Here is a 26,020-nt window from a genome sequence, read left to right on the forward strand (position 1 = left end):
CCTGGCGCTTTCCGCCTGTGACAGCACAGGGGCTGGGGCTCTGCGTCATGTCCTCGTGGCCGTTCCGCTGTTTGTGTCTGTGCCCCGATTTCCCTCCTCTTCCAGGGACACCGGCCGTCAGATTTAGGGCCTGTGCTACTCCACAATGACTTCATCCTAAGCCTCTGCAAAGACCACATGTGACCCTAAACGAGGTCACATTCGCGGGTCCCAGGTGGACGTGAACTCTGGGGGGACACTATTCGACCCAGTACACAGACCCCTCCTGACTTCTCCTGCCTCAAGGGATGGCATCAGCTACTGTCCAGGAACCTTGGTTCCTTTTAGGGCAGAAGGGTTTTGAGGAAAAAATCCGGAAGGTCAGCGGTGCACGGAGCGTCGAATCTGGGGGGAGGGCACGTGCCGCTGGTTTTGCAGCTGCGTTCATCTTCACAGGTCCCGGGATGAGGACGCGACGTCCTGGGGCCTTTGTTGCCTCCTGGGGGGCTCCCGAAGGGAGGCACTCAACAGGGCTCTCCCCGCAGCCCGCGTTCCCGCACAAGTTTCCGATCAAGGGTGGTGGACGTATGAGACCAGGAGGGTCCTCGGCTCCGTCCCCACTCCGGTCGCCTGCCTCTAGCGAGCAGCTCTATGGCTTCTCTGTCCTCTAGTGGCCAGGTGTCTGCCTGATGGCACCGTGCGCTCGGGGACAGACTTACTGTCCTGGCCACTGGACTTCCTGCCCAGATCCCCGTGTCTCTTCTCGAGAGACCCCCAGGCCAGCTGCAGCAGCCCTCAGCCCACCGTGGAATGTGTGCTCTTTCCCACGGCAGGAGCTAACCCTCCTCACCCCCGTCTGCCCTCGGAAAGCACCGGTGTCCCTCGTGTGTCCAGCATCGGTGCCGTCTGGTGGTCCAGGCTTGTTTAGGTGGTTTCTGCGTTTCCGCGAGGAGGCAGAGCCAGGGGCCGGGAGACCCCCCCCCCGGGGGTCCCCAGAGGCAGGTGCCCTGGGACCCTCGCCGCCAGACTCCATCCCGGTTTCCCAGCTCAGAAGAGACAAGTGATGTGACTATGAGGGTCTCAGGGATGCTCACCCGCCCCAGTTTAAGGCACTGATGTGGTCTGCACGGCCCCGCTGGATCGATGGGCACCCCCACCCCCTTCACAATATGCCAACGGCCAGGGAGGCTCAGCCCCGAGCTGGGCTCCTGAGTCTGCTGGGCTCCTCCTCTTCTGAGGGGACAAGGGTCCCGAAGCCCAGGGTCCGTCCTCTGGGAGCAGCTGTGGGTGAACATTGGGGGGGGGGAGCACATGAAGCGGAGTGTCCAGAAAGTTCCAGGAGGCCAGTGACCACTTTGGCAGCCCTCACTGGTGCCGAGAGCCGCTGCTCGGCTGTGTTCTTTGTTCAGTCTGGTCCTGACCGCGGAGGGATCCGAGGCCCCGTGGGTGTCTGGGACCCTTCCGTAACTTTCTCCTGAAGCAGATTCCACCCAACATCTGCTGTCCACCTGACTCAGGTGGCGTCGAGGCCTCAGGGGCCACTCCCGGCCTCAGTCTCCCTGCATCTCCCCATCTGACTGCCCTTCCGTTTTCACCGTGTCTGCCAGGGCCCCTTCTGAGCACCGCACCCCACGCTTGCCTCCAGGAAAGTCTCCCCCTGCTCCCCGGGGGCGCCCCTGACCCCCTCACCCCCCGGGATGATGACACCCACGCGACCTAGGCCTGTCCTGTCATCGACGGTCAGGGTAGGCCAGGGTCTTCCTTGGGTTTTCCACACAGAGGGCGAGAGAGAGAGAAGGAATTTCTTTCTGATGAAAGGAAGTGAGAGATTGAACCCGGAAGAGCCACACAGGGGGGCGAGGGCGGTTGGGGGAGGAGTGAGCCCGGCCGGGCGCGGGCCGACTCCGGCAGGAACAACCCGGCAGCCCGTCCCCCCGGCCTGAGGCCATCTCCCCGCAGTGCAAGCCGGGAACCCTCCCTCACCCCTCGGCTACCCCGCCTGCTGTCCTACTGCAAGGCCGTGACCGCTCACGGGGAGGTCACGGGGTACCCCGCCTGGGGACGTGAGCATCTCACCGGGGGTCGTGGGGACACAGCTTACCTCGCACTGTCCCTTCCTCGTGGGGTCCGCCTGCAGGGCAGCCAAGAGGCCCCACACGAGCTCCTCCACAGTCTGCACAGTGCTCACGGGTGAACATGGGGAGTCTACACAGCAGACAAGAAGAGTCTGGAAGGTCAGGTTTTGAAGAGACCACCGCGGGGCTCTGCCTTCTGTCTGCCCGTGTCCACAGGGCTCCCCGCACGCCCACGAGGGCAGCCGGCCGGAGCTGAGTCTGCACGGCCTGCCCCCGGGGTCTGCCTCGCCCTGCCGGCCACCATGCCTCTGCGACCCGCTCGCACGTTACCCAGCAGCTTCCGGCTCAGGGGCCACTCCGCGCTGGGAGGGCTGGGCAGGTGGGGGCCGCACTCCAGCCCAGTGTGACCGCTGTGTCCCGGGAGCACACTTCTCTCCTACTTCCCCCTTCCTTCCGGGAGATTCTCATGACTTCCTGCGTCCCCTGCTGCTGGCTGCTTCTAACCTCGAGTCAAAGGGAGGTGGGATCCAGTTTTGAAATGGAGTAGGAACCTCCACCTCCAACTGCGGGGCGTTTCTAGCTCCCTAGAGATTTCCTGGAGTCAAAGAGCCCAGCGTCCCGCAGGCTCCTTTAGTTAAATTCCCCTTTAGCTGCTCGTCTCCTGGTCCTTCGCTCGCAGAGACTCTTGGGTCTTTGCGTCCATTGGCATTGTCAGCTCCTATAGTGCCCAGTTTGGAGTATGGGACACCCCCCCCAAGCCCCAAACCCAACACCCTGTTTGGCTTGGGGTCCCTAGTGGGACTGCCTTCTTTCCCCTCCGTGACTCCTGTGTTTGCCCCGGTGCCCTGGTGCGGTCTAGCTTCTTCGATTGTACTTTGCGAAGGAATAAGGAAAGGTACACATGTCCCATTTCCCCGGAGGTGGGAACCCAAGGATTCTTTCAAGGGACTACCTCCTATCTCCTGGAGACGTCTCTGGACTTTGGTGCTTTGGCTCTTGTCCCCCAGAATACCGCGTCTCTGTCTTCCCTCCGTGTCCCTTACACAAGCGTGCACCTGATGCAAACTCTACACACATAGGCTTCCCGTCGCCTTTGCAAGTCTAACGTTAGCCCACTATTATTTCAGTTTAATTGGCCCGCATTTTGCCTCGACGAGCATACTGCCCGGATCGTGCGTGTTTTCCGGACAGCGGACCCGGGGCTGCAGAGGTTCACATGCTCAAATGAAATCATCGTTCCTTAACGTTATGTGCCGCACACGTCTCTGGGACGTTCACCCTCACGTCTGAGTTGTTGCTCAAGATGAAAGGGGGTATGAGATCTAATCTCTGGCTTTCGGGTGATGGTAGCCACATGGCTTGGTCTCGTTAGAGCGCGTCTCCATATGTGTGGAAGAGGCCCTTTCCTTTGTTTGCCAAATACTATAAAGTAGAAAGCTGAGATAGAAGACCAGGGCAATCTGGATGTGCTTACAGTCTTACGTGACTCCTTCAAATCTCTTCTGGAATAAGGCTGGGAGTAAATAAATGTGCTTATGCCTGAAACCAAGCAATGAGCAACATACACAGTCCAGCCTCCGGGCTAACTGCTGGAACTTTCTTCTCCCCCTTTTTTCTGAACCATTCAGAGGGAACAGTAGGATTCTGTTAGGTGTTCAGAGGCCGCTGCGAGTGCCAACACCATAAGGAATCATATGGGGGCGCTGAGAGCAGTCACTTCCTTCCTTTGTCCCTCGGTGGCTGTATCACCCACTCTGTGTCCCCAGCCTCAGTAGCTAATCCTTGCTTACCTTAAATATGGTTTGCTGTAACTTCTTTTTTTATTGCGGTGAAATAAACATAACATAAGATTGACCATCAGTGACATCTAGCACAGGATGTTGTGCAACCACCACCAGAACATTTTTGTCTTCCAGAAGGAACCCCGCTCCCCCTCGCGGTCAGCACCCCCGCGCCCCCACCCTGGGCCCTGCAACCACCAATCACGTTGTGTGTCTGGATTCGCCAACTCCGTTCGCTTCCTGTAAATCGTATCTTACTACGTGTGGCCCTTTGTGTCTGGCTTTGTTCTCACAGCATGATGTTTTCAAGTAAATGCTGCGGCTTTTGTGTCTTAGGACTCTTCAGTGCTTTTTGATGTGGCAGGAGTGACAAGGCTGGATCTGGAAGGTTCTGAGGTCGCGTGTGGGGATGGTAATCTATCAGTGACGGGGCCAACCACGAGGGGACGCTCTCCAAATACGGTTGACGGATGACCCCAGTGGGGAGCAATGTGGTGCAATGTCTGATTTAGGACCCAGGACCTATACATAACAGTCACGTGGGTACCCTGGGGGAAGGTTTCCTGTAATTCGCCTTATACCGATGACTGATCAAGTTGACAAAAATAATTTTGAACATAAAATGGTGTATTAAGAAACAAAAAGTTAACCCTTGGCCTTTTTTGTACCGTTTTCACCTCAGAGTCCTTAAAAGATACGCTAATTATCTTTTGTTTTCGTGTTTCGGTAAATGCACAGTGTAATTGTGATAAAGCATTTCCGAGGACAGGGAAGAGGCTGTGTGGTATTTTCCCAAGCAATCGGAGCAGATACACCAGTTAGGTCATGTAATTTAATCATCATTTGCACATGCTCTACTTTGTCAGGGTTGCTATATTTCTATATTTCTATTTACACCCACGTCGGTGGCCCCAGCGAGGTGGTCAACGTGCTGAATGCAGAGGGGCAGGGGCTGAGCCATTGCTGTCCCCGGCAAGGGAATCCTTGGTTTTCCAAAAGCCGTGTCAACTTCTCTTTGTTTCCTTTTCTGCCACTTGGGAGTGTTGTTTGTTCATTCGTTTCTGGAACTCTTGGATTATTCTCCTGACGTTTAATCTATTCCTGGAAGCTCCAAAAGTTGCTTCGTTGAAAGGAAAAAAGAGAACAAAGTTCCCTTCTTGGAGATCTGGCACTTTGCTCTAGTCCGAGGCGATGCACGGGGCGATGCTTGTCCGGTGGGCGCACGCTTGGATGAGGGACACGAACGGAATGAGGCTTTGTGGGGCGTGTGTCTGCCCTTTAACTTTGGCTTGGTTTGGCGGGGTTCTCTTGTTGAAAGGAGAAGGTCTTTCTTCCTACTCGTCATTTCCCTAGGCTGGGAGGCACGTTTACTCTCGGGACATATCTTTACGGCTTTCTTCACTGCAGATTCCTCCTTAAACGGTCTGCCCATGACCGGAAAGAGGGACTCACGAGGAAGGGTTCTGCCCACGCGGTGGAGCCCACCGGCACCCAGCTCCGTGAGGGGGACCCCGCCGCTCCCCCGGGACCGTCACTACCCTCTGCCCTCCCGTGCCTCAGAGCCTGCACGTAAATCAGCTCAGCAGTGTCGTGGATGAGTTTTCTCTTCAGACACGTCCGCCGAACAATCCGCGGACAGGGCAGGGCTGAAGTTGACCTCTAGCGGCCACGGTTTCAAGTTGTCATCAATCAAAATATCAAACCCAAAGAGCTCCAAGCAGTTGGCCGTAAAGGGGACCGAGGGAGCGATGGCGAGCCCCGTGAGGATAGCCACGTGATGGATTTTCTGCCACAGAAGCAGGCCGTCCACGTCCCAGCTGCGAAGGTAAGAGAAGGACCGGCTGAGGGTCTACTTGTTGCCGCGACCGATCACTTCTTTGATTTTCTCATACGAGGCCCCGGACTTGTTGATGCTGAGGTTGGTCAAGGGGGCATAACTGTTCTGCAGATTACTCAGGTCGAACTTCTCCGTGGCAAAGCGCGCTAACCCTTCCTGATAAACGTAAATGGTCAAAGGCTTAAAGCCCGTGATACAGACGCAGATGCGGAGGTCAGGTTTACCTCTGCCCGCGAGGAAAGGGTGGCAGGTATATTTCCGTACTATGTGTGTATCATCAAAGACTAAGTCTTTAATGTCATTGGAAATGATGATCCCCGTCCCGCGAGACGGCTCCACAGGCTTGCAGATCCAGGAGCTGCGTTTTGCGCCCGTCATGTGCTTCTCCCGCGAGTATTCAGCCATGAACTTGTCGTCGTCGGGCATGACGAACGTCAGCGGGATGAACTCGTGCAGGGGGCCGCCGGACGTCCTCTTCCACGCGCTTCAGGTGCCTGGCCAGGCGGTCCTTCCGGTCCGCCTGGTGGTGCCCGGGGGGGTGGTTCAGCCGTTGCCCCGGCTTCACGCGGACGCGCTCAGTCGTCCGGCAGGAGGAAGTCCCGCAATACAGGTTCCAGTCGTCGCTGTTCTGCCCTCCTTCATCAAATTTGTCCCACCCTCGCTCCAGCAGGATGCTCTGCACCGGCTCTTCCGGCATTCTGTCGTCCACAGGGAACACCGGTGGCTTCGGGATGGCCTCCGAAGGTCTGCCTTCTGCCATCAAATAAGGTTTTCTTTTCTAAAAACCGATGATCAGAAAAACGTTAGAGGGTGGGCAGGGAGGTCGTATCCTAGAGGAGCTTTTCCGTAAAGGAGCCCGCATCCTACGGTCAGCTGTCCTGTCTGCCTTCCCTGACATTATTCACCAGATAACCTGCCCCCTGCACAGGTCCGCCCATCTCTGCTGCCCCTGCAGAAGCTGACGGGCCCCTCCCTGTGGGTTCTGTCGCTCCGGAGTTACCTGCCTACTGCCTCCTCTTAGCGACATGTTAAAACGTTGGCAGTCACAACGGTGACCCGAGGGTTACTCTGCCGTAGGCCTGTACCTTCAGTGAATCCTGTTGACCTGAAACGTGGGCATTCTTTAGAAAAAGCAAATGTCAGGTTCTCTCCAGTTAGATGAATCTGAACATGGCAAAGAAAGGTGATGCGTGGGTGTTACGTGGTTAGCAAGGGTCTTATCAGCCCGAGAAGCTTCGGGAACTTAGGCCAGACCCCTGTGGTGGCCACCAGCACCTGCCTCATATGCCCAGGGGTCAGAGGCCGTGTTCCTTCAAGTTCATGGTAACTTGCAAGGAAAATAGACAGGAAAAATTTGACTTTTTAGAAATCCATTCTGCACAAACAATGATTATGTGAAGATTGCGCCTCCCATTTTGCAAGACGCCCAGAAAGTGCATATTCGACATTTTCCTGAAATTTCAAAGACAGAAAATCAGATTGTTTTGGAGAAAATCAAAGCTGATGATGAGGCATGATGTTGTATTATGATCTGGGGGGGGGGGGAGTAAAAAAGCCAACGCCTCTTGGGGGAGATGTCGCTATTCCAAAATCCTAAAACAAGGATTTAGTGCTCATCAAAACTGCCACGTTCAGGCAATTCTGACTTATTTCTTTGATGACGTTAGCATTGTTCGTGCATAACTTACCCTGTAGCGTGACATAACTTATTTGGTGGAAATCCTGTGGCGTTTGAGAGGCTCTGATTGATGCCCAAGGAGTAACTCTGACAGGCGAATCCAGTCTGGCCGGAGGGAAAGTGGGCGGGAAGGAGGGAGGAGGTCGAACCTGTCACCCACCTGCTTCTCCAGATTTGAAGTTGGGAAGAGTCGGGGAGCGGCGAAGGAGTCTCCTTGTTTTCTGAGGCCAGCTGCTGAGTATGGCAGGCTCTGTTCCGAGGCTGCTGAGGGCTGGGACAGTGGCTCCGAAGGAGGGTCCAGAAGCGCTGTGAACACAAGCCGTGTCAACACATGACCTCGCGTTTGTCGGTGTTGTTACTGCTTTGGCGAGGAGGGGCCCCCGGGAGCTACAGCCCCAGCGCGGCTGTTGAGAAATTCAATCTTTGCAATTTACGGCACTGTTTTCAAGCTATGTTCAATGATATTAACATGTTATAGTAGTGTGTGTGTGTGTGTGTGTGTGTGTGTAAGGGGGAAGATCAAAAATAATTATGGAAGCCGGATCAAACGCAGTTAAAAACGTTCCTTCTCTTGGGGCACCTGGGTGGCTCAGTTAGTTGAGTGTCTGACTCTTGAATCAGCTCAGGTCATGATCCCAGGCCGTGGGATCGAGCCCCGTGCTGGTCTCTGTGTGGAGCGTGGAGCCTGCTTAAGATTCTGTCTTGGGGCACCTGGGGGGCTCAGTCAGTTAAGCATCCGACTTCGGCTCAGGTCGTGATCTCAGAGTTCGTGAGATCGTGCCTTATGCCGTCAGCATGGAGCCCACTCGGACTCCCTCTCTCCCCCCTACCCTGCTTGTGCCTGTGCTCTCCCCCTCTCCCCCTCTCTCAAAATAAATTAAAAAAAAAGTTTAGTCTCTTCCTAGCTCCAAGACACATGCCATCTTTCCCGAACTTAGTTGATCGTGGAACCCTCCTAAAATCTGTGTCACATTAGTTACCATTTCACAAAAGCAGCGTGGGAAATATTGAGTCAGGCAAACCTGATGGGATATTGTCCCATTCCTGGCAACCTCCACCTTCCCGGCCTGGGACATAAACCTCTCAGGACAGTGTGGCCTTCTGGGGGGCGCCTGGCTCCGTCGGGAACCAGCACGCGGGGGCTCGGGCCCGGCCTTCTCCGGCTTCACGGCTCAGCGGACGAGAACGGACCCAGGAAATGCCATCTTGAGGCCGGCCGGCAAACCTGGGCTTCCTGGAACCAAGAAAGCCGATCAGTCATCCTCTGGAGACGTGACGCGTATGGTCTCATGAGACTCTGGCTGTTCACTGGGACGCTTGTGCAACACCCACTGGGCCCGTGTCAGCGGAGTGTCCACTTGCCTGTGAAAATTCGTTGAGAAACCAAATGCGTAATTAAGAGTTTTCTCTGCTCAACACAAGGTCTGGAGCTACTGAAGTGTCTTTCGTCCAGCCTCTTTCAGACGGACGGACAGACGCTGCGGACAGCACACGGTTCCGTCTGACGCAGAAACGCACGTGGGAGGGGGCAGGCGTCGTGATGAAAAACTGGTTGGGGACAAATTCGGAAGCCCTCCGTAGGACGGGGGAGGCGACGCGGCGGTGAGGACCGGGTGGGGGGAGCCTGCAGAGGCCCCTTCCCGTGCCAGGCACGCCGTCCGGCCCCGGGGGGCGTCATGGGGCACGTCCCCAGTCGCTCGGCTCTCGCCTCCCACGCCTGTAGAGGACGAAGTGCTCATCTTAAGGTGAGCGCGGCCGTTCCCGTGAGTGTAGATGTGGGCCGAAGGCCACCTGCTGGAGGGGACCAGGATACAACCTCTTTGTGTGCTCATGGGCCCTGGAGCCACATGCCCCCCCCCACCCCTTCTGGAGCAGGGTGGCCCAGCCATCGGTCACACCATCCTCTCATCTCAGAGGTGGTGTCCTTGCGGCTGAGAGTGAAGCTGTCCACGGAGATTTTCATAATAGCCTAGTTTCTCCCTTGGTCTGAGCCTCATCTCTAGGAGGGAGGACGGTGAGGAGGTCACACCGTTCATGGCCACGGCAGGATGAGCCACGGGTGGGTTCCAGCTCCAGGTGTGGCCATGTGGTCCGTGGACATAAGAAGAGAACCGTGAAATGCACATGTGGTTCCCCTCTGTATGGTGTCCAAAGGTTGACCTCCTGCTGATGAAGGAGGAGGTGAGGGGGGAACAGAGAGGGGAGGTGGAGGGAGAGGTGAGGGAGGAGGGGAGGGAGGAGGGGAGGGAGGAGGGGAGGGAGGAGGGGAAGGGAGGAGGGGAAGGGAGGAGGGGAAGGGAGGAGGGGAGGGAGGAGGGGAAGGGAGGAGGGGAAGGGAGAGGGGAGGGGAGAGGTGAGGGAGGAAGGAGGGAGGAGGGGAAGGGAGAGGTGAGGGAGGAGGGGAGGGAGGAGGGGAGGGAGGAGGGGAAGGGAGGAGGGGAAGAGAGGAGGGGAGAGAGGAGGGGAAGGGAGGAGACATGAGGGAAGAGGTGAAGGAGGAGGTCAGGGAGGAGGAGAAGGGAGGAGGGGAGGGAGGAGGGGAGGGAGGAGGGGAGGGAGGAGGGGAGAGAAGAGAGAAGGGAGGAGACATGAGGGAAGAGGTGAAGGAGGAGGTGAGGGAGGAGGGGAGGGGAAGGGAGAGGGGAGGGGGAGGGGAGGGGGGGAGGGAAGGAAGGAGGGGGAGGGAGGAGGGGAGGGGGCATCAAAGTCCCGCAGAGGGTTAGCGGTGCCCCCTCCTCCCGGTGATCTGTGTAAACTGGGTGGTGGGTCCCAGGTGTCACTGTTCCTTCAGAGATTTTTGAAGGATCGCATATTCTGTGACCTTGTTAAGAGGAGGCTCCGAGAGGGCTCAGGGCCCGGGGGGTTCTGGATGGAGGTGGAGAGACCCTGCAGAGGAGAGGGGGAGCGAGGGCCCCTGGAGGGGGGGGCTGCGCGTCACTCGGGGGTCAGACTGTTTACTGCCGAGGCAGCCTCGCCTGCGTCCGTGTGGTAAGGAGAGATGCGGGTTATTTGACCACAGTCCGCGCGCTCCCGCTGCTGTCCTGGCCGCGAACACAGGGCGGGCTCACACCGCGAGCCGAGCCGGGACGACGCCCACTGTGCGGGGGTCCCCCACCTGCGTGCTGCACCGGGAGCGGATCTGCTGGGGCTGCAGGCGACCCCGTCCGCTCCAGTGCTCCAGTGGCGTGGGCTCTGCGTGTCTGCGCTCCGCGTCTGCCGCGGTGGCTGTCCCCGCCCCCGGGGTCCCTGCTGTCTGCACTTCCCGGGTGCTGCGGGCCAGCACGACTGTGGAAATGGCCATTCGCCCGCCTCACCCAGCGAAATAGGAGTTTTTGAGGTCAGGGCTGTCTTTTTAATCCCGGTTCCTGCATTGGGTGCCCTGTATGTTTGTGGAACAAATGAATGAACCAGCAGCCCAGTGTGGGGTCGGGACAGGGGAGGAGCAGGGGGGGTATAGTTTTTCCTGTAATGAGGGGAATACAGATTTCATACATTTTCTGTCCATGTCAGCCGTGATTCCTACTCCGTTGCTCATTTCCGCCCAAAATGTCCTCTCTCTTTTTATAAACTCCCATTTATCTGGGTCGGGATCCAAGAGATTTATGGCTAACTTCAGCTTCTCAGTCTTGAGCCCAAACTTTAGTGGCAAATTCTATTCACAATTAAAATAGACATCACCATTCCTGACCTTTTACCAGATACACACTAGGCCTTTCTACCTTTACTACGAGTGCTTAAATCAGCAACTGATTGGTTTAAATCATATAAAACATGTAATACGCTGTATGTGTATTTGGGCGTTTGCACTCGGAACTGTGACACGTAAGCGGTCCTCGTGGGAACTGAAATGATCGCCATTACAATGAAATTAATGAAAGACACAAATAACTTCTGTGATCGGAGCAGCCCGCACAGGCAGCGAGCCCTGGCTATTTCCCGAAGGCATCACTTTATATTCATTGATGCTCATAATACATAATTGCGATACTAAGACTTAAGGGGCAAGCAAAGTATCGTGTAATGTGATAAAAATATCGTACGCAAATACACGTGCACATTATAACATGAAACTATGACATGAAATTGTCAATTATTTAAGGGCATTTGCCATTCAGCCAGGGCAGGAGCTGAGACACCGGTCAGCTTAACCCTGGCGGTTCTGAACTGAGCAATAGCCCGGGCGAAGAGCTCTCAGGGTCCACGGGCTTTATTCTGAAAAGAAGGCGGTGAACATTCTCCCTGAACTTGAAAACACTTTATCGGGAACCAGGGTTCTCAGCGTCCCTGGGCAGTCACACTGATTGGCCCAGGAACGTATCAAGGTAGCAGTAATTACTAATAACGTGCGAACTCCACAAGGTCACTGCAGGGAAATTATGACATATATGTGTATATTGACAGAGTCGCCATCTCCCGCGTGCATTTCCGCGTGCCCTGTCGCGTGGGAGGCTACGCTTTTCAGGTGCGGCCCGTGGGAGGGGCTCTGTGAGGCGGGCACGTCCTTGACCGGGGGAGGGCCACAGATCTACAGACCCTGCAGGCGAGTGAGGCTTGGTGGACAGAGCCCTCTCGGGCCCTCCAAGAGGAAGGTCGGCCTCCACATAAAAACTTCCAGAAGGAAACTAGAGCACGCGGGGCTACTCCCCAAGCCGTTATCCCAAGGGAGAGGGGCACCCGCCCAGAAGGTGAAGGCCACGTGCTTGTATCTCTGTTAGGAGAGCCCGAGTCCGTTACCGTGAACGTGGCTGGAACGCTCGTAGGGGCAGAGCGAGCCCGCGTGTGCACGGAAAACACCAACACGCATCAAAACGTCATCGCCGTTGAACCACCGCGTGTGGAGCGGGAACGAGCGAAGGCGGGGCCGACCTGGTCACGTGCAACCAGGGACACACATCGCAGAGCGCGCCCAGGTCTCGCGTCCTCCTCGGCGGAAACCCGGCCGATGTAATCAGGGCAGAGGCCGCGTCTGAGAAGCAGCAGCAACCTGAACTTCAGAAGCCGACTTCAAGCGTGTGATTAGGTCCTTGTTATAATTACGGGGTTTTATGATCTCTTGGAGTCTGGTTCGGCCCTGGCCATGCTCTCTCCTGGCTTCTTTTCCCACACCTTGATGACATTCCTGGGCACACGGGGCCCGCTGGGAGGGAAGCGGGCCAAACACAACTGTTGCCCCCACTGTGGGAACAATGAACCCTCAGAATGGCCCCTGGGATCCCTGCTTCTCCCCGAAGACTCATTCCGGAGCCGGAATTTGTGGGAGGGGACGGCCCCCAGCCTCCGCAGCCCCTCAGACTGCTGAGTCTCACGTTGGTCCTTCCAAAACGGGACTTTGAAAAAGAATCAGGAGGGAGTCCATTGTGTCTATGCACACTGCGTTTGGAGCTCATTCACCATGTGAGGGACAAACCACCCCCGGCTACCTTCCGTTGGAACCGGACCCGGCTGTAGTAGGAAACCATGTGATTGAATGCCATGAATTTCTGTCGTCTTTGAACTGAGAGAGGAAATATTTGGGGGTCGAGGAGAGGGACCCTTCTTGGGTGACCCCGAAATCAGACGCTGCAAAAGCAAACACAGATCCCACCGAGGCAGAGAACCGGCTTCTGTCTATGTCCTTTGGTCTCGGCTTTCGGAACCTCAACGATTAATTTCGAAAGCCTCTGCCCCACCTTCGTTTGGAATTACTGGAGATTTACCACGCGCAGCCTGTGTGCTCATGTGTCCTGGGTGAAAACATGGTTTCATCAACTTTTTTTACTATCCACACGGCCTTGCCTCCGGCCATACTCGGAACAGTAAAAACACACAGCCCTGTCGTGGATCAAAGAGTCGCGCACACGACAGAAACTTCACACTGCTTCGCGCAGCGATTTTCAGATTTAGAGGCGAGTTGTTCAGACATGCAAGGCGCTCCGTTTTTATCAACTAGGAGCCAACGGCGGCTGTAGACTCCTGTGTGATTCTACGTGGGCGAAGCCACTTGGTGGCTGACCGTCCCCCTCAACCATCCCCCCCTTTTTTTTAAATAAGTTGTTATTAACTTAAAATCAGAACAGTTTTTAATTATTCTAAATAATTTAATTATTTAATTATTCTAAATAAAAAATATAGAATAAAAAAATATAGAATAAAAAAATATTCTATAATAAATAAAGAATTTAATTATTCTCAATAATTCTAAATATTTATTCTAAATAATTCTAAATAATTAATTATTCTAAATAGTGCCCGGGCACAACTTTTTATACTGGTGATAGGTTTTGTTTTATCATGAAAGCCTTCAGTTCCCCGGGGGTGAGGCCCCACCCGATTCCGCCCGAGGCTTGCATCCAGTGGACCGGAACTGACTTGACGTGAAAATGTCCAGTGTCCCGGGACCTGAGAGCTACATTTGCCGCTTTGCAAACTGCGTATGGAAAGGCAGTGGGTTTTTTTTTTCCCCACTGGAAAGCCTTTGAAATATCACATCTACGTCTGAAGGCCACACTTCTTAGCATGGCATTCAAGGCCTTCGTATGAGTCTTCAGCCGCTGTTCAGCCCGACGCCACTCCCCGCCCGGACTTCCCAGCCCCGCCTGGCAGGGTCAGGAGCCGGGTGTCCGACCCAAGCCCTAGCTGTGGCCTCAGGGCATCCCGACTTGGTGGCCCTGAGCCCCTCCTTCTCTCCTCGCCTGCCCTCCCTTTGTCCCCTCCTCTGGGGCCCACACCCTGCACACCTACCTTGGGGAAAACTGCTCCCTCTGCATCCAGCCATCTGTGTGCCAGGAGATCCGTGCTCTGCCCCGAAGCCTTAGCGTCCGTCCATCAGGTCTCGGAGAGCACGGGCTGCTTGGTGTGTTCCGGGGGGGAGCGCCCCCACTCACTATGGGGTGCCGCTGAGCGCTCCCTCTGCCCACGGTGTCACAGGACGTGCTCCCGCCTCGCGCACGAAAGCGTGTCGTCAAGCGATACAACCCAGGTGGGCGGGATGCTCTTCCTCCTAAGTCCACCAGGTCTGAGCGCGGTGGCCCCGCTGGTCAGAGCGCACGCGGCCCCCTGAGCCGTCGGGGAGGGGTGCGTCCCGGGACAGAGGCACGCGCTGGGGCCCCCTCCGGCTCCCGGGGTGACTTCCGTACGCTCGTCCCCGAGCCCGGCCCTGCTTCCAAGTGGGTGTGCGGTCAGCCTTCGGCAGCCGCAGAGCCCAGTCGACGGGGCAGAACTGGAAGCTTCCTTGCTGGTCCCTCCGTGATGCGAGCCTGCTCTCCTCACAAAGCGGGGCACACATCACCGCAGGGCCTGAGGGACCAGGCCCCATCCGGATATGGACCTGGGGCTCCTCTGCACGTCCCCCCCCTCCTCCGGAGGACTGTCTTCTTTCTGTGGGGACCACACTCAGCTCAGAGCCCAGTGGCCCCATCAGCCACACACCTGAGGACACAGAGAGGCCCAGGGCAGCTGACAGACGGACGAGAAGAGGCAGGCGGGCTCCTCTGGGGGGCCGTCCTGGGACCTTCTTGTACTTCACCCAGGTGGGACCTCAAAATAGACCGTTTCCACATAAGAACAGTTGAGTTTCCAAAATGAATCGTTATTGTTTCTTTATATATATATATATATATATATATATATATATATATGGAGGTTTATTCATTGTGAGAGAGAAACAGAGACAGAGCATGAGCAGGGGAGGGGCAGAGAGAGAGAGGGAGACACAGAATCCGAAGGAGGCTCCAGGCTCCGAGCTGTCAGCCCAGAACCCGACGCGGGGCTCGAACTCACGAACCGTGAGATCATGACCTGAGCTGAAGTCGACGCCCAATGGACTGAGCCCCCCGGCGCCCCTGAATCTTTATCGTTTCTGTAAGTCAAGTTTACACCTGAGACCTCAGTTGGCCCCGTCCTTCCCTGGCTGTGTGCTGCCTCCACACCCTCGTTCTGTCCCCCAGGCCCCAAGCACCACACCTGTGGACTTTGGGACACACCCCGGGCAGAATCCGCCCTGCCTTTGTATATGAGGTGCCTCCCCATAGGATCTTTGAACTCAGCTCACTCAGGCTTCGGCATCTTATTACTCTGTTGATGAATGTTTAATGTTTCGACACCAACTATTTAGTTACAGACACTGTTATACCCTTTCAGGACCAATAAATTGCCTCACATGATACATAAAACTGCACAGCACAACAGAGCCCTGGCTGAGCTGTCCCAGGGGAAGGGAAACACTGCGGATTTCCTAATTAGCAAACCAAGAACAAAAGCAATTCATCGTACGTGGCCCAGAAGGCATTTTTCTTTCTGGGTTTGATGTGTTCATTCGTTGTTAATTATTTATCGTTACCCTGCAGCCGTACGTGCTGGGAAGTGGTGTAGAAACCAAGAGTCATTCAGTCTTTCCCCCGACTGTCTTCCCGAGCACCAGATTAAGGTGGGTTCGGTGATGATTGTGAGTCAGGGGCAGAGACAGGGCTGGCCATCCAGACACAAGGAAGGATGTCTGGGCCGAAATCGTCTACGAATCCTGAATTTGTTGAATAGTGTACCATTTTCCCCTTCGATTAGAGACGTTTGGGTGAGAGTTTCCCAGCTGTCTCCTCTGGGGACGTTGGCACACAGTCACCTCTCACAAAAGAGACTCTAAGGGCACATGAGCAGAAGAAGGTGGGGTGCACACTCACCAGGTGAAACGTGTTGGCTTCGTCCAAAGTGAGCGCCGAGAGCGAGCGCATTTCCCCGAACTGCTTCTTCTCAGGTTCTTCTCCAGATTTCTCAATGGGCTCAGTTCTCCCTTGACTTGTGCCCATGGGATCCTGTCCTCCTCAGACACGGAAAGGCTTAAGGAAGCCTGGGGGCCTCCCAGGAGCCGACCACACGGACTTTGGATCTTGTGGCTAGAGAACTGGCCGGGAGGCAAACGGGCCACCTCTGCGTTGCTCAGGGACCGCTAACACCGCTGCCCCAGGCTGACGCCAATGCCCTCGGGGGCCCGCTGGTCACAGCCCCAGGGCCTCCCTGGTCACAGCTCCGGGGCCTCCCCATGCGGGAGCCAACACCCTTGGGGCTCTCTGGTCACAGCCCCGGGGCCTCCCTGGTCACAGCTCCGGGGCCTCCCCATGCGGGAGCCAACACCCTTGGGGCTCACTGATCACAGCTCCGGGGCCTCCCCGGTGTGCGCTGTTCATGAGTCTCGCCTCACCTTCAAGGGTGAGTGGTCCTCACACTGGGACACACTTACCTGCTCTGATAGGATCCAGAAGAAGTTAGGTTTATTATGGTGCTTAAATCTAGAACTTTGGTGGAGTCCAAGGAAACAGGGAACCAATAAGTAGAATTTTCACTTTTTTTTTATACCTCAATCCCACCTCCCCCAAGTGAGCATCAAACTCACACCCCAGGTGGTTGATGGAAAGAGATTCTTCTCTACCACCTACCAGGCCCAAGGGAGAGACGTGTGAGAAACCGCATGGTCTCTGGGAGCCTAGAAATCTTTCCTGCCTTCGAAACATCTTCCCAACCAACAACCAAGCCCTTGACATTTGCCAGTTAACATTCACTGAAAACTCTACCTAGCACAGCACCCGGTTCATTGGAAGGATGGAGAACGGGCTTTTTCTGGTTACCATGATCTCCTCAGGACTTCTTGAAGGACGTTTACAAACATGAAACTTCTACAACAAAAACTTAATCAAGAGAGAAATACATGTAATTAAGTACAAGAAAAGAATCCATGGTGTGACAATTGTTGCCCTTGAAGGAAGTGATAGAATGTTGCAGGTGTCTGTTTCCTGGTCTGGGTGTTGGCCATATGGATGTTTTCAGGTCGTAGAATTTTATCAAGCTGTACTTGTGTAATTGTACATTTCCTTTATTTTACATTGTCTTTGTTTTACAAGTCAGTAAAACGTTCCAAAAAAAATTAAGGGCATATATCTCTGTTGACAAGTAGCATTTGGAGTTACCCTCCTCACTTACCCTTTTAGTAGAAAAACAACCAAGAGTTAAGAAATCAAGTTCTATCCCATTTCTTCAATTAACCAACTCTGTGACCCAGGACAAGTCATCAGAGGCATTAACCTTGCTGATTATTCTTGCTTTTTTTCGTCGTTACCACACAAGGGATTCGAACTAGAATAATCTTAATGCCCTGTCCTTCCCAACCCCCCAATATTTCAGTCCTGTAATGATCCTTCACCCCCTCCCATATCGGGCTCTAGCCACCGCCTCGTTTCCCAGGAAACCTTCTGGGAAGGGCTGGGAATCCTTCCTGTCTCCGCTTCTCTACTCTTTCTAAGCCACTTGGTTCAAGTCTTCATCCCCAAGACTCCCACTGAGTTGCTCTGCCTTCGCACAGGTGATGTCATTTTGCCAAATCAATGATCTGTCCTCTACTGTATCTGCCCAACACACCCCAGCAGTTGACAAGAGAGCTGAGCGTCTTTGGGACCTGTCACTAACTGGGCTCTGCCATGTCAGTCTCTTGGGGGCACTCATTTGTCCCCACGGTCACTTCCCTTCTGGTTCCCCCTCCTCACCCTGGCCTCTGAAGACCGAAGGTGCAGGGAGTGAGACCGTAGGGCTTTGCTCCGCTCCAGGACCACTCACTCGGCTGGTCTCCTTCTGCGCCATGGCTTTAACGTCCTCTCTCTAGGCTGATGTCCCGGTCTCTCTGTCCCTAGGACACCCCCCCATTCCAGCCCCAGACGTCTCACCGTTGCCCACCAGAGCCACGTGGATGTCTGAGAGCCTCACGTGTCACGTGCTCAACACCAGGCTCTTGATTTTCTCCTCTGCGAGGCTCCCCAGTCTGAGTAAGCGGCCATTTGCTTCTCCCACTTATTGGATAAGCCAGACTCCCGAGTTTTCCTTGGCTCTTCCTCTGCGTCAATACATCTTGTGGCCTCTGCCCTTAAAGCACGTCCCCGGTCCCACCAGTTCACCCTCTTTCCATTCCCTGCCACCGTGACCGCCTGGGTCCCTCTTGCTTCTTGCTCCAACAGTTCGACAGCTTCCCAAGGCAATGGCCTGTGACTCTTTGTCTCACCTCGGCACCTACTGTGCCTTCCTACCAGCAGCCAGAGTGAGCCTTTTACAATTAAGTCATATGGCGTCGCTTCTATCTTGTGGGTTCTGTATGGGGGTGAAGAGTGTCCCCCCACATTCATGAGCTTCTCTGGAACCAGGGTCATTGAGACGTGATTAGTTAGGATGAGGTCATGCTGGGGTAGGGTGGGCCCCGGTGTGCTTATCAGAAAAGGAGGAAAGACAAAAAGACAGTCACAGGGAGGAGAATGTCACGAGAGGACAGACTCACGGAAGTTGGCCACGTGAGGTCGGAGGCAGAGACCCGTGTGATGCATCCACGAGCCCGGGAATAACCTGAGACGACATGAACACCAGGCGCTGGAAGAGGCAGGACGGATTTTCCACTACGGCCTTCGGAGGAACGTGGCCCTGCCCACACCTTGATTTGGGGCTTCCAGCCTGCAGACCGTGACAGGATGAATTCCCACTGTGTTCGCCACTCAAATGTATTTTTATGGACTTCATTACAGAAGCCACAGGAAACTCTTCAGGTTCCCATGTGGCTCACAATAGAATCCAGTCGAACCTGGTCTGGGGGCCCTACGTGATCTGCTCTGCTTTCTGGCCTCGTGCACGTCCGGCCTTCCCTCCCTGTGCACCTGTCCCAGCCCCAGGCTGCAGTGGGAGGCTGGCTCCCCTTTACCTAACCGGGCTCCAGTCTGCTGAGCGCCTCCCGATGTCCCTCATCACATCACCTCCCCCGGAAGTGGGCACTTCCACCTGAGAAAGAGCAACTTTGCCCCTCAGTTACACCAGCATCGGTCCTGACCCCGTCCTCGAGTGAGTGCATAGACACGGTCTAATTTGCTGACCTGAGAATTTCCTGGTGTGATGAGAATTGTTCAGGGCCATTTTCCTGCTTGGGACCTGTTGGGGTCACCGACGGAAGCCTCACGGATCCGGTTCAGGGGCAGGAAATACTTGCTGGGACAGCAGAAATCGGGGTTGTCTTCTCTAAAACCGCCGTGGGACAGAGGTCATGGAGGGAGGTCGGCGAGGGACAGGTGGCGGGAAAGACCTTCAAATGCTGGCACCTGGGGCTCCTCGCGTATCTGGAGCCTTGAATCAGATCCGTGGCCCCTAGCATGTTGGAAATGTTCCCAAATCTGCTTTTCTTCAAGGGCATCACCGCTCAGGATTTTGTGGATGGCCCCCAGGGCTCGCCGAGTGGGTGAGCAGATCCCAGCATGCGTGCTTGGCTGTCCAGAGATCCCCCATGGGCCTCACGGTCATAGCTTCAATTCTCCACTTGGGTCTCTGAGCACCTGCGGGGGGATGGCTGGACAGAGACTGGAAGGAGAGAATCCCTCTGTAATGAGGAATGGTTCGTACTATAGGAAACCATCCCGAGGGGAAACACAGATGCAGGTCTGTTCCACGCTTTGCCTTTGAACTCCCCGATAAAGGCCGGCCCTTCCAAAGCGGCTGGTAGGGAGGCCTTCCGTTGTTTTGTTCTGTTTCTGTAAGGAAGGTGGGGGAAAGGGCTAAAGGAGCACCTCGCTGGGAGGCAGGGTTTTGTTCTACACCGAACGAGGCGCGGGGCGTCGGGAAGGTGCCTGGCCACACTTACGGAGAGGGCGGGGGGGGTGGGGAGCCGCAGGGTGGCCTGGTTAGCAGGCGTCAGCACCTTCCAGGGACAGGATGCCCCTCTGCCCGCGCGTGAGGGCGACGGTGGCCGCCCTGCCCGCCAGGGGGCGCTGTGTAAGCGCTGTGGCCTGGGCTCCTGCCGGGGCTCCAGCCGCGGGAAAGCGGGGAGCACGCGGGGTCCCACCCACTTGGCTTTCTCGCTCACCGGGCAGTCTGTCCTCATCCGCGCCCTGCAGGCTCATAAGCCCCGTGGGAGGGAGGGAGGGACGGATGGGAGGGATGGGAAATGGCCCGACCGCCAGATTTCCTTCCAGCTGTGCGATCTGCCCACATTCTCACCCCCACACGGGAGGGGACAGATGGTTGCAGGTGCCAGCCGGCGTGAAGGAGAGGACAGAAGGCTCCGGGACGCACTGAAAGGGCACCTGAAGCAGGCAGGTCGCTGCCTGCGGGGAGCAGGCCGGTTTTACAAGGAAGAAGTGACATCTAAGCTGAATCTTGAGCGCTGAGATAGCCAGGCAGAGGTGGAGGACGGGAATTTTCATAAAGCCAGCAATGACCGCAAAGTCACAGAGATGTAAGAGACAGGGATGTTGATACTTGGGGCGGGGCGGGGGGGTGGTCACGTGAGGTGGGACAAGTCATGGGGAGCCCCGCACCCCAGGTGGGGGCATTGGGGTTTTATCCTGAAGAGAACGGCCATTACTGGTGAAGGGGCAGGGACAGTACCGTGTCAGCCTTGCACTTCGAGGGACTGTTGATGGGGTCATCCGCCAACAGAGACCACGGGGAGAGAAGGGGTTTGGAAGAATTCCAGATAGCAAAATGGACAGGGCTGGTGACTGATGGGGGGTGACAGGTGGGGTGACGGCAGTGTCGGGGAGGAGCCTGCGGCCGGTGACTCTGCGTGGGAGGCGGACCAGAGCACCGGGGTGGTCCCTGGCAGGGGCCGGACCTCGGGATGCCCGCCTGCCTGCGGGTGGCCGAGGAGGAGGGGGAGCCTCCGAGGGGCTCCAGGCCACCTGGGCGGGGGTGCAGGGCCACTGGAGGCTGGCGGGGGGGGGGGGAGAGCAAGGGGTGCCGTTCACAGTGAGGGAGTGGCCGAGGCTGGAGGTACCAATGGCCAAGGTGTGTGTGCTCCTGGGGCCTCAGTGTGCCGCGGTGTGGAGTTTCCCTAGGCTGGTGGGCTAAATGTGGGTGGAACTGCTATTAGCTTTGTGTTGTTTTACGGCATCCCAGGGGCAACGGAATCCTGCGCCGTCAGATGACGCGAACCACGGCAATAACAGTATCTGATGAATATTTGCAATGAACGAATAAACAATGAGTGAATATTTAGTCCCAGAAATTCTTTAGGAGTTGTCTCCAACTTTAAAAAACACACTTCACATGCCATGAGCTAATTAAGTGAGCACGAAGCGTCAAGGACCCAGAAATAATCCGCTTTAGAAGCAATGCTTGGTTACGGGGCGCCTGGGGGCTTGGCCGGTTGAGCGTCTGGCTTTTGATCTCAGCTCAGGTCATGATCTTAGGGTCCTGGGATGGAACCCCCCATCGTGCTCTGCGCTGGGTGTGGAGCCTGCTTGGGATTCTCTCTCTCGCTGCCCCTTCCCCGCACACTCTCTCTCTCTCTAAAATAATATTAAATAAATAAATAAACAAAATAAAAGCAATGCTCAGTTAGACTCATATATCAACCACAGAGTCAAACCACAGGGGAGATTTTATTTATTTAATTTTGTCTGTTTGTTTATTTATTTTTGGGAGAGAGAGAGAGAGAGAGCACGAGCAGGGGAGGGGCAGAGAGAGGGGGAGACACAGAATCGGAAGCAGGCTCCAGGCTCCGAGCTGTCAGCGCAGAGACGGACGCGGGGCTCGAACCCAGGCACTGCGAGATCATGACCTGAGCCGAGGTCGGCTGCTTAGCCTACTGAGCCCCCCAAGCGCCCCGTCACAGGGGGAGCCTTTAAAACTGCTGGTACCCGGGCTCCACCCCGGACCGCCTGAAGTCAGGCCCCCGCGCTGGGGCCCGGGCACCTGAGAAGGACTTAGTGCCTTTGGGTCAGAGGTCAGGGAAGACCAAGCCGGATGCCCACGAGTCAGGAGGTCGCGAAACGAGGTCACGCACGTGGAAGGCTTGCGGGGGGTCAGGCGCTCGGGGCGCTGGTAGCACTGATCCTTAGGCTGGGGGCCTGCCCTGCCACTCACGGGACACCCGTACTGCATGGTGCCCTCCCACTGCGCTGGGTTCCGGGGGTGCCTGGTGGGGGTCTGGAGGCCAGCAGACTCGGGAGAGTGAGGCGCCTCCCTCTCTGGTCATCTCACCAGAGCACGCGTGCACGGAGACTCCTGGTTTAGCTGGGGTGAGGCGATTGGGACGCACTCCGTGACGAGGCCCACGTCGCGTATATTTTATGCCGACGTCGGAAAGAGAAGGCCAGGCCTCGTGGGTCTGTGAGCTGGAGAGGAAGTGATTCAGCAAGGCAGCGGTGAGCGCCCAGGGACGCAGGGCTTGGGGACATTAGCACGCTGTGGGCCAGGGTCGGGGGGAGGGGGACAAACGGTCACGGGGTCGGGAAGGGGGCGCAGGGGCTTCTGGGAGGACTCGAGTTGGGGCCAGTGGCCAGAAGTGGGCCTGGAAAGAGGCCCCGGAGGAAGGAGACTCTCTGGGTTTGATTTCGACGTGAGGCCGGAAGTGGTGAAGTCCCTTGGTACTTCCTCTCTGACTCGGTCACTTGCTGACCAGTGAAATGGCTTGTGTGCGGTGACTCCCTGAATAACCCAGGTTGGAGCGGACCCCGATCCAGCCCCTGTCAGGGATAGGGTAGGATCTCCGAAGGCCCTGGGCCCAGGCTCTGGAGGAGAAGGCTCTAGGCTCCCGCAGCAGAAAGTGACCCAGCCGTCCCCGAAGCCCGCGCCCTGGGCGTGCTGGCTCCCCGAGCCACCTGGGCACAGGACCCCCTTCGGACTGTAGGCCCTCTGCTCTGTCAAGGGTCACGGCGATCAAACCGCCATAAAACACACGCGGAGGTCCGTCAGACCGCGTCTGCCGTGCCTGCCCCCGGTCTCCACTGGGGGACCTACATGAACACCCCTTTACATTTTAGGACCTGGAAAATGATTCTCTGTGAAAACACTGACAAGGCCCCTTTTATCAAGTAACGATGATTATATAATGGTTTTTTAAATTTTTTTTTTAATTGCCTTGGCTGCCAGGACGCTTGGGCTCATTTTTGTAAATCGCAGGAACTCCCTACCGGCTGCAAGCCTAGATTTTTTAAGACATTTACTTTCTCTTTATTAGGTGCTTTTAAGTTTCCTATTTCTACCTTTGCCATTTTATTTTAGATTTATCTCTGGTTTCAGGAAGGTTTTTAATCATACATTGTGACATATATACAATCATACGTTCTACAGTTGTTGAACCTCACCCCCTTCAGTTACTCTGAGCCAGCAGTAAAATTAGGTCTTTGTTGCTGAGCCCTGGGAGTCGGGCCAAGCGATTTATGGTTGTTGGATCAGATCAGTCGAGGTTTGTAATAACGCCACGGAGTCTAGGGACGCACGGGCTGGGCTGTCTTTTAACCTCAGTCCGGGGAGGAGGCGGGGACACCCCGTTGTACACGGAGTTTCGCAACAACACCTTGTCCGGATTCCGGGGAAGCAGGGAGATCTTCACCGGACAAATGGAAGACTGAGAGCGAGACTCAATCACTTCCTTTCCGCTACAATCCAGGCTTCCCGCTGGCACAGGCGAGGCAGGAAGTGCTCGTCTGACCGAGGCCACTGGCCACCCATCCTTCACCTGCCGGCCAGGCCCCGCAGCTGGGCACAGGGGCACGGTCACCAACTCTTCTCATCAGACAGTTCGGAGCGGGGAGAGAGAAGAGAAGGCGGTGATGGTGCAGGAGGCGATGTTCGGGGAGACCCGATGTCCAGCCAGGCGGCTCGTTTGGCGGATGGGAGAGTTCCGCTTGCCCAGAGCCTCCGGGAGCACCGGCCGGCCGCCCCGGACCACAGCCCGTGTCCGCGGCAGCGCTGACCTGTGGGCCTCTGTCACCGCATCAACAGTGGCAAACGAGGTCAGGACCCGTGGGACCCCTCAGCCTCTTTCAAGGCCAGCGAGACCCCGGCTGTGGGGGTGCCGGGGGACACCGCGCCCTCAGCCCTTACTGAGAGAGCCTTTGCTCCCCGCGTTGGGACCAGGCTGGCCTTGGGGCCCCAAGTTCCAGACCAGGCCCCTCGGCCCACGCTCCCCTCATCTTCGAGTGCCCAATGGATCAGGAAGGGGCTGGCACCCCGAGCGACAGAGCAGAGCATCCAACCTTTGCCGTTTAAGCCAGACACTCGACAGCAAGCTGCCCAATGTCACCAATCACTGAGGGCGCCTCCCCGGCCTTCCAAAATAATAATTAAAAAAATAAATAAAAACGAGACAAAATAAGATAAAGTCACATAAAATATCAGGCCTGCCTGCGTCCCCCCTGTGTCTGGGCTCTGCCGTGGGGTGCCAGTTTGGACAGGTGCCTCTCCAGGTCTCTCCAGGGCTTTGCACAAACTTCCGGTTCTGCTCTTAGCCTGGGGTGGGGGGGGGGGGTTGCTTTCCTGTCGACCTTTGGCCCAGGGCACGCTTCTCAGTGCCATCTATGTCTCAGCAGACGCCCGGTGGGGTCAGGACGATGTGGCCTGTTTTCTTCCAGGGCGCCTCTGGAAGGTAGGAGGGATTCCTAAGCGAGTTGGGGTGTCTCCCTCTCAGAGGCTCTGAGCCGAGAGAGAAACCGAAGATCAGTTCCACACCGGCCTGTCTTACCTGATTTGCATCCAGGAACGCCACACGGTTTATTTACGGAAGCCCCAGCCTCCAAGGTGGAGGGGACCGTGCCTGTCATGAGCTGGGTGCGTTGGTGTGGAGGGGCCGGAAGATTCTCAAGGTCGCAGAGGCGTGCGAGCAAAGGTCTGGAACAAGATGTCCTGGAGAGGAGCCTGGCGGTCTCCTTGGGACAGGACTCAACTCGCCTCATTGAGATGGGGAGCCACGGAAGGGTTTTCAACAGAGGTTTGACCTGATGGGGCTTCGCTGAAGGTCTGGAAGAGTGCCGGGCTGTAACGGAGGCTGGGGCCTGGGTGGGGGTGCCTGTTCATGGGGAAGCGGGAGGGGCTTCACGGGAAGTGGAGGGAGAAGCCTGGGCAAAGAGCAGGTGCCTTGGGGTGGAGGGGGCAAGGGTGACAAACCCCAGGACACCGTCAGAGGGGCCAGAGGGCTCTGAGAGCCGTGGAAAAGGGAGAGGCTCAGCAGGGGGCAGAGGCCAGCGTTAGCAGCTTGTTAAAGACGACGAGGGTGGGAATAGAGGGAATAGACCGTTGGTGGATGCGGGTTCTGATCGGAAGGTGGGTGTGTAACAGTTGTCTTACACATTCTAGTCTATAGCGGGCTCACTCACTTACTTGGTGACTGGTGTGTGTGTGCTCTACTGAGTATTTAGAATAAAAGTGTTTGCACAGAAGATAAGTCCATGATGTAGTTGCGTTTATTTAGAAACTCATCGTCTATAAGCTTCAAGAGACGTAAACTCTTGCCTGGCTTTGTCGCTCACTGACTCCGGGAGGGAGTCCGCGGGCTTGCCTGGACATCAGTTTACCCATTTGTAAAACGATGGTGTTGGACTCCCTACGTCCACATCCTTCCAATTCTCGTGAACGACCACGACAGCGAGTACGACAGAAGCAAGTACAGTGGTTTGTTGTATCTAAGCAAGTTCCCATTGGCTGATGATACACCCGACTTTCTTCCTTTGTGAGCTGAATGGATCCCTTCACGTTTCCTCTCGATCTCTGCGAGCGACAGGGTGGATGGGACGCTTATTAGAATAGAAAAAAAGTCACACAAAACCATGTGACGGTGTGATGTCTTCAGGACGGCTCGGTGTCGCTGCCGTGCTTGAGAAGAATCGGTTATAAGGTCTGAGGCACTTCAGATGGAGATCTCCTGGGGACGCGGGGCTCCCGGGCCTGGTGCGCGTCCCTT

At 56.0% G+C, this 26,020-nt stretch overlaps 1 protein-coding gene across 1 annotated transcript; it reads right to left on the minus strand.

The window, feature by feature from the left end:
- Window positions 1-4,839: 4,839 nt before the first annotated feature.
- On the minus strand, window positions 4,840-10,651 carry TTLL2 (tubulin tyrosine ligase like 2). Its single transcript, XM_053722198.1, is given in 6 exon segments — window positions 4,840-5,090; window positions 5,093-5,365; window positions 5,368-5,447; window positions 5,449-6,149; window positions 6,151-6,450; window positions 10,466-10,651. Coding segments are annotated over 6 exon segments (1,791 nt in total).
- Window positions 10,652-26,020: the final 15,369 nt, after the last annotated feature.

Source organism: Lynx rufus, unplaced genomic scaffold, assembly GCF_022079265.1.
Source record: "Lynx rufus isolate CCGP_SWC_20201006 ecotype Redwood Valley unplaced genomic scaffold, mLynRuf1.p SCAF_32, whole genome shotgun sequence".
Lineage (NCBI taxonomy): Eukaryota > Metazoa > Chordata > Mammalia > Carnivora > Felidae > Lynx > Lynx rufus.